The sequence below is a fragment of the Leptomonas pyrrhocoris genome (genome assembly GCF_001293395.1).
Source record: "Leptomonas pyrrhocoris isolate H10 chromosome Unknown, whole genome shotgun sequence".
In the NCBI taxonomy this organism is placed as follows: Eukaryota; Euglenozoa; class Kinetoplastea; order Trypanosomatida; family Trypanosomatidae; genus Leptomonas; species Leptomonas pyrrhocoris.
In genome coordinates, this window is record NW_015438358.1 from 1,708,796 (window position 1) to 1,722,835 (window position 14,040).

Here is a 14,040-nt window from a genome sequence, read left to right on the forward strand (position 1 = left end):
TTTTGCTTGTAAAAGCCCACGGCGGGAAACAGAGGGCGAGGAAATCGCTGCCGCGCTTTCTATAAAGATATATATTAGCGCCTGCGGAGAAAATGAATGAGAAAATGAGCAACGCATTTAAATAGAAGAGCCACATATTAGCTTCGCTGAAGCATCGTGCATATACAGTATTTTTGGCGGCAGAGTTCTTTTTTGATCTTTTGTTAGTGTTAAGAAGCAAGAGCACATGCTTTTTTTTTGGTGGTGTTTGGTTTCTCTTGGAAACGTATAATTTTGTAAGAACAAAGGAGGGAGAATAAGTTCGATTGCCACAGGAATGATGGTTGTAAGCGTGTTACATACACGATCCTCTATCAAACGGCGTTCTACGGTTATTGGGACCGTTATCCGTCTCGTCGGTATAGCTGCCCCCTCTGTGTCTCTCTCTCTCCCCCAAAACCCAGCTGACCTGACGATCTGTTGTTATACGCGATGATCAACAATCAAGCGGGAGAGGAGCAATTTGTGGCTGCAGGGACGGGAAGCGCTCAGAACTGTGGGTGCAATTGGGCCGCCAACCTCGTACGTTTCTCCCATCTTACGCATTCATCTTGTCTATCTTTTTTTTTCTTGGTTTCTATTTTCATTTCCCAGGGGCAGAAAGCCTTGAAGTGAGGACAACACGCTTCGTATCGTCTTATTTTCAAACACCTTCCGCTACCCTGTTTGCGGACTCTATCGTCGCCGTACCATGTTCCGCAAAATCGCGACGCCTGCCTTGACGGGTGTGTCAAGTGCTTACACGCGTGCAGTCCCCTCTGTCTTTATCACGGAGAGCAACGGGACCGCAACCAATTCTGTACGCGCCGCGGTGTCGGTGTCTTTTCTTTCGAATAATCGCAGCAGCCGCGGAATGTGCTCGCTTTGTACGTCGCAGCGCTGCTACATTCACACCTCGCGTCTGGCCCGCGATGACGCAGCGCAGCAAGCACCGCCGTCCTCGGACAACGCGACGGCAGCACCTGCAGCACCCGCGCCGGGTGCCGCATCGGCCACGAACGAAAGCGCTCTCGATGTTGCGATGCGCGTGAACAAGCTGAAGAAGACGCACCAGACAGGCGGGGCTGGGTCAAACAAACAGGAGGTTGAGCAAGAGGCATGGCAGGCGCTGAACTCGCTGACAGAGGATCAGATCAACAACGCGGAGGGGAAGGCGGTGTCGCTGCTGCTGAATTCGTGGGCGTACTTCGCCAAATTCTGGGCGAAGGGAAAGGACGGACCACTGTAAAAGATAAAGTAACGAAAGAACGAGCGAGCGGGAAGCTGCACATTGTGAAGAGGAGCACTGAATATTCACGGGAGAGGAGAAGAAACGTCGTCTACAAGGCACAAGAGATGTTTCGCACGCTCTGCCTGAGGGGCGTAACGAAGGTCTGCAATGCAAGAAAGGAAAGTTACCTTGCGGTACGGAGCTTATTGTTTTGTTTTGTTTTGGATGAGGGGGTGTGAGAGAGAAAACAAGGGGTATGCTGATGATTCTCCTTTTCTTACATATTACGTCCAGATTGGCTTGATTGGTTGATTGACTGATTGAGTGATTCAGCGGTTGAGGCTGGAAGGAGTGCAACGGTTGCTGATGAGAAAACTGTGTAGTGCGGTTTGCGCACCCCGCCGCGTTTTTTTTTGTTTCTTCCGTTTCTTGATCTTGCGTTTTATTACTATTTCTTTTTTCCTTCCGATCAGAGACAGTATGACACGTTCGAGAAGTCAAATACGTATCCACGATGCTCGCCGGGCCTCCGTTCCTGCGCTCCAGCTCTCAGACGTCGTGGTAGCAGATCCGATTTCCTTCTTCCAGCGTGTTTTCTTCACGTGATTTGATCTTTCTTTGGAGGTGTGTTGTTGTGAGTCCTGAGGCGCGGTGAGCACCGTTTCGCTCCGCGTAGCTTTTAACCAAACCAAAACAAAATATTTAAAGAAGGAACATTGAACCTGCCAGAGAGAAGAAGAGACAAAACGTCTGTCCTAAACAGCTGAAAAAGAAGAAGATATTGTTGACAGGAGTCTTTCGCTGCGTTTTTTTTTTGCGCTCCAGCCTTGGTGGTGCAAGATCGGCGACGACTAGACGCATAACTGCTGTGTTTTTGTTTTTTTCTCTGGTGATTAGGACTTGCGCGTATTCTCTTTCCACAGGTGGTTGGATGAATGAAACCTGGAATCTCAGAATTGAGACAAGAATGCACACAAACACTGTTAAGCATCGTCACCACTTCAAAATTGGCTTTCTCTCCCTCTCTCCCTCTCTCTCTCGCTCTTCTTTGTAACAACCTTTTTGATCTCTCATTACCGCAGTCTTCTCTCACGTTGGTTGGAGTGTCGCGGCTGCGGCGCCCAGAGCGAGCTCCGTCGGGTAACGATAAAACATATAAGAAAACCGATTCACTGCTGGAGCAAATCGTCGTCGTGTGTCTGCGTAAGTGAGTGTGTTTGTGTGCATTCTCGTTATCTGCCCTGGCGGATACCTTCTCTCTTTTCTTTCTTCTTGCGCACAGTAATTAATTCTTTGGTCTCAACGCTTCTGAGGCTTTTTCTGTACCATTAAGGGCTGTCGGCATCTTGAAAAAAAAAAGAAAGAATAAACGGCCCCAAAAGAACTTGCCGCGGTTTGTTTCTCTCGCTCCAATGAGAAGACCACATGGTTTCCTGGTCGACGGATGCCGTGCCGCGGTGCATTCCTCAGCTCTGAGCCCATCAGCACCAATGCCCACCTTCTCCGATGACGCGCAACAGGAATTGGTCAGGTTGCAGCATCACAGTGCCATTGGGGTGGTAAGCAGCGGTAGCATCAGTGCATCCTGGTCAGGGTTTTCGGAACCTCTCACGACCAGTCTCAGTACGATGCACACGAAGCCACCACTGTGCTCCGCCGCATCAGCGCAGCTTTTTACGCAGCTACAACACGTCGAGGGCAAGGAGTTATGGATTGTGCGGTTTGCCAAGGCGGTAGCTGATCTAGTGAACACGGCGTCGTCGCCGCAACCGCCTACGATGAGGACGAGTGTTAAAAGCGGTGGTCTTCACACGAACCGACTGCTTGCGCCTGCGCTGTTGTCGCCCTCGCGCAACTACGCGACAACGCAGCGACCCAGCAAAGACGACGGAGTTGACGGGAGCCCCGCAACTTCTTCTCCGTCGTCTTCCCCGCCGTTGTCACAACAATGGTGCCCTGCAGAGAGCGCACCGGCTATTCAGCGAAAACTGACGTCGCAGCGCTTCTGCCATCGTCGCGAAAAGGGCAAAAAAAGGGGTAACGGAGCGGGCCGGAAAGCGGACGAGATGGCAAAACGAGCTGACTCGAATGCGCAGCCGCCTTCACGAGAAAGCAACGACGCACCGCAGCAGCCTTTGTCGTCGTCATCGCCGCCGTCCTCAGCGTTTTCATCTCGCCGTGGTGGGCAGCGCTGTAGCTCTTCCTCACGCCTTGTACGCGGCCCCGCCGCCGAACCTGCCCAGTACAACAGTGGAAAGGCGCTTGCGACGTCTGGGGCCGCACCATCGAGGCCGAGGTTTTTAAACGGTGGAAGGAAAGGCACACAGCGGCGTCAATTGGGGGTGCCACAGAGAGGCGAAGGTGACGTGTTTACGCAGTGGAGCGACGCCCCTGTGGTGCGGTCACGCAAGGTGGATGCGTCGCGGCCGCACACAACAGACGGTGCTACACCTCTCACGCACAACTCACAACGAAGCGCGACACACATATTGCAATCGGAAGAGGCCACACCAAAGGGGACTGCGCCTTCAGCAACGCGTCCGGCCCCAGCAGCACCAACGACATCGAGAAGCGATGTTGAATGGTCCTTTCTTCAGCAGCGAGCTTCACCACATACACAGCCCACCAAGTCAGCCCCCTTCTTCGCCAAAACGGGTAAAATGGATTTTGTGCCGCTGCGAAAGCTGCTGCACAATCACAAGACGTTCGAACAGAACTTTGCCACCCTGAAGCGGAACAGTGCCGTTGTTGCCTCATTTGAGCGCCTTGGCATGGAGGCACTCGCACGGAGTGGCCTGCTGGAAGCGCTGGCGGATGTCTTTACGCACGTCGAAGAAAAACAACGCGCTTCAGCTGAGGGGGCGGTGGGGCCCGAAGAGAGAAATACTGGAGTCGGCACGGCTGCTGCGTCTTCCTCGGTGCGGCTCGTACTCACACACCTGAGCGGGGCATCATCGCTCCCTGCAGCGTCGCCTGTAAACGATTCAGGTGTGGAGGTTGCGACGCTGGAGGTCTCGCAGCGCGTGATCGATTGGCTGAACAGCCCCATTGAAGCTCCGCCGCTGACGGCAGCGGAGATGATGGCTTCGATCGACGATGAAGTGACGGTGTTCGAGACGATGAGGGCACGGACAAATGACAGGTCTTTACGCTCTGGGAGTACCGAAGCAGCTCCAGGCAGCGAGCGAAAGGAAGAGGAGCTTACCGACAGCGGCGCTCTCCAGTGGTACGCACAGTGGGGACGCCAGCGCACCGAACTGCCGGTGCAGGACCCTTCCGATGCGGTTCCTGCATGCTCCACGCCGCCGGTGGACAGGTGCATGTCTCAGTGGTACGAGCGTCACGTTCTTTTATCACGGGCGTTGCTGCTGCGCTTTCGCGATGTCGATCGTGCGTTGTCAGCTGTACGTCACAAACCGTCTGCGGCAACGGGAGAGAGTGTCAAAGATGCGTCTCTTGCTGACTGGCGTTTGCTACCGCGTACAGCGGCCCCACTCGATAAGAATGCCCGGTTGTTCGACGCTCGCCAGGGAGGAGGAGACGGGCCACCGACGCGGCCGGATCAGACGTTGGCGGACGAAATGCGTCTGCTTCTTGATTCGCTAGGCGAGGTGCTGCAGTCCCTTATTGTGTTCAAGCAGTCCGTGGAAGGTGCGCGACTCATGACCAGCATCTCCATAGCGAGCGAAGGACGAGACATTGGGATCAGTGGTGCTGAAGTCTCCAACACGAACGAGACGGCGGCGCCATCCGGCGCGGATGAAGGCAGCGCCGCCGTCGAGGGTGGCGAATCAACGCAGAGAGAGACCCTTTTTGCTCAGCTGCAATGCGCTCTTCGGCAGCTGCAACAAGCCGAAATAGCGAGCACTGCTGCAGTGCCGTCGACCAATCCAAAGGAGATCGATTCCGCAAGCGGCTCCCGTGACGCTGCAACCATGGAAACCGTCTCTGCCGCACGAGAACGGGCGCGTCGTGCAGGTGACAAATGGCTCTCCTTGGTCTCGCGTGTCGATGTCCTGCATAGGATACCCGAGAGAGCGACATCAACCGACGAACAGACTCACGACGCCATCCTTGCAGTCGTATCTCCCTCCTATTCAACCGCCACCGCTCAGAGTTCTTTGGCTCGCACCCCGCTGTACTCCATTTCTGTGCTGGACTTACTTCTTAGCGTCTTCCTGCGCTGCCTGCTCTTTTACGTGCCTGCGCTGCCGTACGCCACCCGCCGCGCCGTCGTCGTCTGCCTTGCAGAACCATGGGTCACACAAAAGCAAAGCGTAGTGGTGTCGCGGTGGATGACGCTGTTCGCGGTGAAGGCGCTTTTCGTTGCCTCTGCCGTCGCTGCAATGGGTCCCAGCAGTAGCAATATCAGCAGCAGCGGAGTCCCAAGCAAGTTGACCACGCGGTCCAATGACGCTGCTGACTTCGCACACCTGTTGTCTGATCATGTCACCTACATCTTACGCACCACCGTGAAGTTGCTGCGTTCACTGTGCTGGCCCACCGTCTTCGACTACCGCGCGACCGTGGTGCAGCGGGTCTTTGGTCTGCCACAGGTGGTGGCGCAGGACGCCAAAACGAGGTCAATGGAAGCAGAAAACGACGCCGGCATACAGCACCGCATCGCATCGTCAGCTAGTGTATCTGTGTGGAGGAAGGCGGCGAGTGTGTTGGAGAGCAGTGTGGCACACCAGTCCGAAGGGTATGCGTTGCTTCTCTTTTTTATCACTGTCGTTGACCGGGTAGGCGTGCTCGACGATACCGCATCGCTCGTGAGGGCACACAGCAGCAGACGTGCCGGCCTTAGCGAGAATCAAAGCAGCACACTTGAACGCGATTTTGATGGGCATGAGAGTTGTGGTGCAGCTCACCGCACGCCCTGGACAACCACCCAAACGCGCTCTTTCCTGTCGACATGTTTTCTACTGATGGACACCGATCGGTTCATTTCGACTCGATTCTACAATCTGCAGCGGAAGGGCGAGTTTAACACCACGAGTTTCTTTTCCCTGCCTTCTTCACCTGCGTCGCCGCTGCTGCTGCCGCTGCCACAGGCGCCCTCGTGCACGCAGACGTGTGCGTTGCAAACGGCTTCCCTGTACGGACTGGCGCGGCAGACGTTTTTTGTTTTTCATCAAGAGCTGATCGAGGCGTGGCCGAAAGCGATTCACCCCAAGTCTCAGATGCTCTGGGATGTCTTCCGCTGCGCCGTTGCGGCTCCGGCGGCTTCCGTGCTGTACCACACACGCAAACCGTCGAGTGGGAGTGCCGAAACGGCTGAGTTGGCGTTTGTTCGCGGTGTCGCGGGGACGGCGGAGTGGCAGGCGTCTGCGCCTGTGCTGCGTTGCTTCAGCCGCAGTGCGACACCTGCTGTGTGGAGGACGATGTGGGCCTACGTGTCAGCCGAGCTGACAAGTTTCCCAGCGCAGATGAGGGCCATGCTCCTAGCGGCAAGAGACAAGGCAATGCACCACACCTCGCGTGATCAGACCTCGTCTTCTCAAAAACGAATTAGAGATGCAGCAGGTGTGCAGGAAAATGACCAGGATGAAGACAAGGCGACGAATGCCTTGCGCGCGTGCTGGACGGAGCTTAGCGAACTGGCATTGATGTGTGCCTGGCTGCTCGTCGCAGCAGAGCACGCCTTCGTAGTGAAGGCGCCGCTGTCTCTTGAGAAAGGGACACATGACGTGTGTGGTGTAATGGGCGAGCTCGAAGATCGCGTCGGGAACGCCTTTGCCACGTGTGTGAAGAGCGTCCTGGCTGTGTGGACGGAGGCTGGGACGACCGCAGATGCAGGACGACACCTTCTTGAGTTGTTCACTCTTCGCAGCGCCTGCGGGTCCACCGAAGAGGAACACAACAACCCGGAGAAGGCGCCGGATGCACTGTTGCAGCAGCTGATACGAGTTTTCAGAGCGCAGGTGTGGACCGTGACGCTGGAGAACCTCGTGCGAGAGTGGAAGACGCAAATGCGGCTTGTGCAGCAGCAAGCTTCAACTGCTGCGTGTCCACCGCCAGGAAACAACACGGGGAGCGCAGACGATGCCGCAACGACAGATCACCCCGCCGCGCAAGCCGCCAACGCTGCTGCTGCTCCTACACTGCTCGCTACGGCGCACTGTCTGCAAGAGCTCGCGGATGCCGATCCGTGTATTCTTGGCTGGTGGCGTTCCCTACAGGCGGAGGACGCCGGGCTGCCGTCGATTCGTGTTTACTTACTTCAGGTTTTCGTTGAGCTGCGGCGCATCGTGGTGTCGCGACGAGGCCAAGGAAAGGTCCAAAAGTCCAACAGTGCTGCGCGCGACTCTGTCGTGAGGACGCAGACGGCCACGTCGTCGGAGGCTTTGGCGCAACCACCAAAGACCGAGCGCTGTGAGGCGCCGTCGCTAGCCGATGCGACAGCCGCTCGCGGAGGAGCAGAAGCGACGGAGGCAAGGTTAGCGTCAGATGTTTTGGTCGAGGAGCGGGACGGAGGTGCGGAGGGAGGTACGGAAGGGACACCATTGGCAGCCTCGTGGTCGGTCTTTTCTCCTGCCGAACTCGTTGTCATTCTGCGCTTACTCGCGACCATCTCCACACGGGGTGGCTTGACAACAGCGAACCTCTCCATCAGGTCAGCAGCGAAGCAGAGGAACACCAATGCCAGCGGGGATGAGACGTTCTCGGCTAGTCGCGCAGGATCTATCTTAGACCCTTTGTTTCGCGTTGCGTTGCACAACGCTATGACCACTACGGTGGCTGCAACGGTGTCTTCTTCATCCCCCATACCGTCTGAAGACGCGAGCTCTGCATCGGCCACGGAGGCAAGAGGCGCGGCTCCTGTGAGCTCTACGGCACCTGACTCTGTTTCTGACATCGTGCAGGTGATGGAAGGGATTGAAAAGGCGCTGCTGGGCAGCATTTCGGCCAACGTATCGTCTTTGCCCGCTGCGACGCTCGTGGAGGCGGCGTGGCTCGGCCTGTGCTCGCTGTCCAGCTTGTCCGAAGCTTTTCGCGCAGCAGGCGCACCTGTTGATCGAAGGGTGACGACGGTGGCGAGGGAGACGCGGACTGCTTCGTCGAAATGGCTTGAAGCGTTGCACGCGGACGTGCGCACGAGCACGCACACCCGGCTTCTGTGCTGCTTTCTGCTCTATCGCCACTACAATGTGCTCTGCCTCGGTGACGGGACGAATAGGTTGTGCAGCGCTACTGCCGAGGTGGCATACAACCATGCGAGGCCAGAAAACTGTTCACAGGACGCGACTTCTACTTCTACTCTCGCTGACGATGCATGCACACCGTTGTTGTCGCTATCGAAACTTTTTGTTGTGATTCGCGCGAGCTGCGCCGAAGCGATTGAGAACGTGTTTGAAGCCGCAACCACAACAGCAGTAGCAGCACCGGATTCGAATAGTAGTGCCGCTTCCAATAAGCACAATCGCGTTGATGCTGACACAGAGGGGGGTGTTCGTCCGAAGTCGGCGCCGTCTACGTCGCCGAAAGAGACGGTAGTTGCCGCCGCCGCCGTTGCTTCTCCGCAAAATGACGAGGGGAGTGAGGCGGCGGCATCGCCGTTGAAGGCCCATGCAAGCCGGTTCTTGCAGGTTTTCGTGCTGTCCAGCGAATTGCACCATCGTCTCTCTGTGCAGGAGGCGTGCCGCGTGAACTCTCTGACCAGAGACCGAGGGAGTTGTAAACCGTCAAACGAAATGGACGAAGGAAAGCAGCGCACCCTGATGCACCTGTACGCGACGCTACTGGCGGCGGTCGAAGCTTTCCTGCCTTTTCACGAGTGCGGCAGCTGCACGGAGGTGGTTCAAATGATGAGCATCCTTACTTGTCGGATGCAGGAATTGGGCGTTCTTGACCGGGACGGAGCGCTGCCTTTGAAAAACAACAACCTGACTCCCAGCTCGACCTCGGGGGACGGGCGGGATGACGCTCGGAGAGAGGGAGGAGCTTCAACGCGGCTCGTTGAACCAGCAACAACCTTCACCGTATCCGTTCCTCTTCATGAGGAATCGGCGTTGATGCTCGACATAGGAGGCAGCGAGACTGCGAATGCCAACTCTGGCCGTTATCTCTTTCAGCGTTACTGCACCGCGTTGCAGGTTCTGATGCCGTACGTTGATGCGGAGGTACTCGCCATGTCCAAGCGCGATGTGCCGCGTGTGCTGGAACTAGTGTTGGTCGTCAGCGCCAAGCAGGCGGTGGAGCGTACGATGCGAGGAATGCTGATGACCAACGGGCAGATGTGCAGTGAACCGCCAACAGGGCAAAGGGATGCATCAATCGCTCCGAGTGCAAGCAACACGTGCACCAACGCAAGAGGTGAGAGATTGTTGAGGAAAGAAGACGATACGCTCATTCGTGCACTTGCGCAGGCGAGCAGCCCCTCTCCCCGTCTTATAGCGACCGCGTGCACCGCACCCTCTTCTTCTAAACCGACCCCGTCGTTTACTAGCAAACGCATCTGGTCCATGATTCCGTTGGAGGCTCTTCTCCACCGCGCAATTGCGGCGCCGTTTTTGGCGTACCGCCACAACGAACAATTTTGTGCACTGGCGACTCTTGCCCCGGAGTTGGCTGCGGCGCTGCTCCCCTGCGTCACTGTGTGGCAAGATCGCACCTTTGCGTTCCATATGGACACGCTCGAGTTGGGCTTTTTGTCCGCCGCGGCCTGCGCACTCGCACACCATCAGAGGAACCAGGAGGAGGTATACAGGCGCGATAGCGTGCCGCTCTTGGCCACCGCGCTAACGTCGAACGGAGGCGGCGCACCGCAAGATCTCACAAGCAGCAGGGATGACCGGATGACGCGCAGCGCATCTCATGACTCTAGTAGCCCTACGCGAGAAAGAGAACAGGCGCCTTCTTTCTCCACCCTGTCCTCTCCGACGCTCCGCATTGGCGAGGTGAGCATGACGGACATGCCAAGCTGTGGTGAACTTTTCGATGAGGAACAGAAGCGGCAACAATACCTGCCTATCTATCGTTCTGCCGGCTCGCTGTCCACTGTGCGTGGGATCCCACCGCAGCTGCGACGAGGGTGGGTTGCTCTCACGCGGCGTTTGTTGGAAACGGATACCGAAGGCACTGTCCGATTTCGCGGAGACGACGGTGGTGGTGGTAATGGTGGTGCTACCGGCAGTGTGTCAATATGGGTAGCGGCTTTGTACTGCGGCGGCGTTGTCGGTGCAGCGGAGACGCAGCTTTTTGAGCAGCTGTTGGCCTGCTTCGTCTTCAACCCCGTCTTTGCGAAAGCGAAGGATGGGTCACCAACGGTGGGTGATGTCGCTGCACGGCAAGGGGCAGGCGAACCGCGCATCGCCCAGCTCAGCGCCACGGGCTGGACTCTTCTGATTGCGGCATGCGCCACCGCATCGGACCATCATTATCGAAACGGCTACCGCGCCCTTTTGAAGGAAGAACTGATAGATTTTCTGAACCAGTTAAAGTTGCGTAATCGTAGGGACACTGCGGAGTGTCCTTCATCGTGTTTTGTCCAGCGTATCTCCTCATCACTGGGACCTGCACTCTGCGGCTTGTTTGAGGCACTCCCGAAGCTGTTCATTGAGAACGTTGAGTTTTGGGAAGGCGTGGTGAAGCGCGCTGTCACGCGGTGCTGTGACGATCTGAGCAGCGTCGGGTGTTCAAGCGAAGGGAGCAGGGCTGTCAATGCCAGTTCTTTACTAGTGAAAGAATGGACTGAGCAATGGAAGCGTAGCTTCAATTTCGCGGTAACAAGCGTCGGACACGCGTCGTTGGCGTTTCCAGATGTGTGGACCGATGAGGACGGTCGTGCAGCGGCAGAGGCGATGGTAGAGAGGATGGAGCAGAGCATACGGGAGCTGAAGCAGGCAGCGCCTGCCAGCGTTACGGTAGAGCGAAACACAGGAGACGTTAAGGCAACTCCACACATCCAGAAGTCGAAGTACGTGCCTCTCGAAACGCGTGTTTGAAACTCCTTCTTGCGTTCTTTTTTTGCTTGCTGTGGTTTTACCTCAGCCATTGGATTTCACATTTTGACGAGGTATGGCCGCGGGATGGACGTGTCGTGGTGTGATCACAGACAATTTACTTAAAAGGGATAACTGTTTCCTATGGAAGCGCCGAGGAACGGCCTTTGATTTTCGATTTTTTCACGATGGCTGCTTTTAAAACGCACTTGCACTTCTTTTCATTTCGTGCACTCGCAAGTTTTCTTTGAGAAAAAGAGAATCGTCTACGCGCAGATTTCGCGATTAAAAAAAAAATGAGAGGATCCAACGCAGCTCCACAGCGTGGAAGATGGGTTTCAGCGTTGCCCCCTTTTTTACCTTCTCTCTCACGCATCTGCGCTTTCTGCTTCCTTGGTCCCACCGTCCCTCCTTCCTTCTCCACCAGACACCACAGCTTTCACAGAACACGTTATTATTTTGCTTGCTTCTGCTGCTGGTTTCTCTTGATGCGCAAAGCGCTGCACACGAAAGGAACCATATCAACCATAAATTTCATTTCTCAGAGGTGTTTTACACCTGCACACGCGAATAGAAATATATATATATACTGAGAAAGAGAGACAATAGATCACGCGTACATTTCTTCTCCTACAACTAAGCCGGCAAGAAATTTCAATTGTAATCGACACAGAAGGCACACGACACATTTTTTTAACCCCCCCCCGCCCCTTCTCCTCTCTGGTCACCCAAACTATACGTCGCACATGACAACCTCCAAGTTTCTCGTGGTGGTGGAGGTGAACACAACGGCAAATCGATCGGAGTGGGCCGAGCTGAGCACTCTCGCACGATCGTACGTACGCGTGCAGGCGAGTCGACGCCTTGCGCACGGCCACCGCCCTCCTTTCTTGCCTGGAGCGTTCGTTTCCCTCACCGAAGCACCGTCCTTGCTCACTGAAACCATTTTCTCATTGCGCGTGTGTGACGTGTCTTTTCCGCTCGAGTGCACCTGGGCGGACGTGGACGACGTGGACTTTCGCATGCGGCTCTATCAACTGGTAGAGGGTGATGCAACGCGATCGAATGGAGAACAGAGTACGGCCGCAACAGCTGCAGCTGGTCCAGTGTGGAGTGCAACAGGTAAAACGTACGCTCTCTCGGGCGACCATGACGAAGAAGACACTCCCGCCTTTACTGTCACACCGCTGCCGCACGCTTCTCTCGAAGGCCAGTGGGAATCGCTGTACTACGGAGATAGCGAGGAGGCTTCCATCCTCTTCAAGCGGGACATCGTGAGTTACGTGGACACGGCCATGCGGTTTGCACGTGCGGGCGTCAACCCTCATTTAATCTCCTGGAATCGTCTTGTCCTTTTCTACGGCCCACCAGGCACAGGCAAGACATCTCTTTGCCGCGCTCTGGCCCAAAAGCTGGCGATCCGCTTCTCGCACAGCGGCTACCCCCGCGCCTGTCTGTTGGACATCAACGCACACAGTCTCTTCAGCCGCTGGTTCAGCGAGAGTGGGAAGCAGGTGCTGCAGTTATTTGAGCACATTCAATGCATTGCAGATGACTCTGACTGTCTTGTGTGCTGCGTAATGGATGAGGTGGAGAGCTTAGCGGCGGCGCGGGCATCTGCCATGAAAGGCAACGAGCCGTCCGACTCAATTCGAGTTGTCAACGCGTTGCTCACGCAGATCGATCGCCTGCAGCGCCGGGAGAACATCTTGGTGCTCTCCACGAGCAACCTGACGGACGCGATTGATGAGGCGCTGCTGGACAGGGCGGACAAGCGCGTTTACGTCGGACCACCAGGGCTGCACGCGAGAAGCGTACTTTTGCAAAGCAGTGTGCAGGAGCTGCTGGAGAAGGGGCTGGTAGCGGTCCCGGCCGCGGACGACGGTGGCGCGACTTCCACGAGGATAGGTGTCGACCTCGAATTAAAGAACTCGGTGAGCGAAGCTAACGGGATGGGCACAAAAATATCCGGTAGCAGCGCAGAGGACGGTAGAGGTGTTCACCTATCAGCGGCAGATGCTCACCCGGAAGAGAGTAGTGACTCAGAGATGCAGAACGAAGAAGCCTGCGGTGCCGTTTTATCCGCGAGCGCGGCGATGCCGTCGCACATGTGCGAGCGTGATGGCCAAACGGACGTCTACGCGTCCCTTATTGCCAATTCAGCGAGCTCTATCAACGAGGCTAAGCCGATTGCGTCATCGCGGCAACATATTCCGGACTGCCCTCGTCCGCGGTACACCGTCACGACACTGCTGCGCCATGTTGCAATGGCCAGCGAGGGGTTGAACGGTCGAACGCTGAAGAAACTGCCGTTCCTCGCCTATGGTAAGTGCGTCTGCTCAGGTGCTGGTCATGCCGAGCTCACGGCGAACTCGTCGGCGGTAGGTCTTGCCGCGTTCTTGGAAGCCTTATTTGAAGCCGCGCGTCAGGCGGCAGCTGAGGCGCCATCAAAGCAGATGACGAGCGAATGAGCGGCGCGGAACTAGCGAAGTTGGTTTTTGTTGCTGTCATGAAGCTGTCCCAGAAACAAGTGGTGCTTTTTTCCCAATACACACTGCTACCCGAAAAGAAAATGAATTACATTTGTTCTGCACCGTATATGGCTTTCTTGTTTGTTGACCTTCACAACTTGCACGTTGTGCGACACACCGTCCCTCTGTAAGAGAGGTGTCCCGGGCAATAGGAGCCATTTTTTAGTTATCGATGACATCAAGCATCCCTTTATTGTTGAAGGTCATTAATTACTTTGTTCTCTCGGTGAGTGGAGTCTCCTGAAGGTGGCAAACGTATATGTGCTGTCTCCATGCTTGGCACTACTCTGGCACACTTGTTCTCTCCTTGCGGTGT

At 56.0% G+C, this 14,040-nt stretch overlaps 3 protein-coding genes across 3 annotated transcripts; all 3 read left to right on the forward strand.

Annotated features, from left to right (window-relative positions):
* Window positions 1-631: 631 nt before the first annotated feature.
* Window positions 632-1,267, forward strand: ABB37_01620 (putative mitochondrial mitochondrial RNA binding complex 1 subunit; the record flags this gene model as incomplete). Its single annotated transcript, XM_015798196.1, has 1 exon — window positions 632-1,267. The coding sequence occupies exon 1, from the start codon at window positions 731-733 to the stop codon at window positions 1,265-1,267; it is 537 nt and encodes a 178-aa protein (XP_015663716.1). The 5' UTR covers window positions 632-730.
* Window positions 1,268-2,661: 1,394 nt separating this feature from the next.
* ABB37_01621 (hypothetical protein) lies at window positions 2,662-11,196 on the forward strand (the record flags this gene model as incomplete). Its single annotated transcript, XM_015798197.1, has 1 exon — window positions 2,662-11,196. One exon carries the CDS (start codon window positions 2,662-2,664, stop codon window positions 11,194-11,196), a length of 8,535 nt encoding a protein of 2,844 aa, XP_015663717.1.
* A 422-nt stretch (window positions 11,197-11,618) lies between these two features.
* ABB37_01622 (ATPase-like protein) lies at window positions 11,619-13,664 on the forward strand (the record flags this gene model as incomplete). The annotated part of the gene is made up of 1 exon (XM_015798198.1): window positions 11,619-13,664. The coding sequence occupies exon 1, from the start codon at window positions 11,940-11,942 to the stop codon at window positions 13,662-13,664; it is 1,725 nt and encodes a 574-aa protein (XP_015663718.1). The 5' UTR covers window positions 11,619-11,939.
* Between the last annotated feature and the right edge of the window lie 376 nt (window positions 13,665-14,040).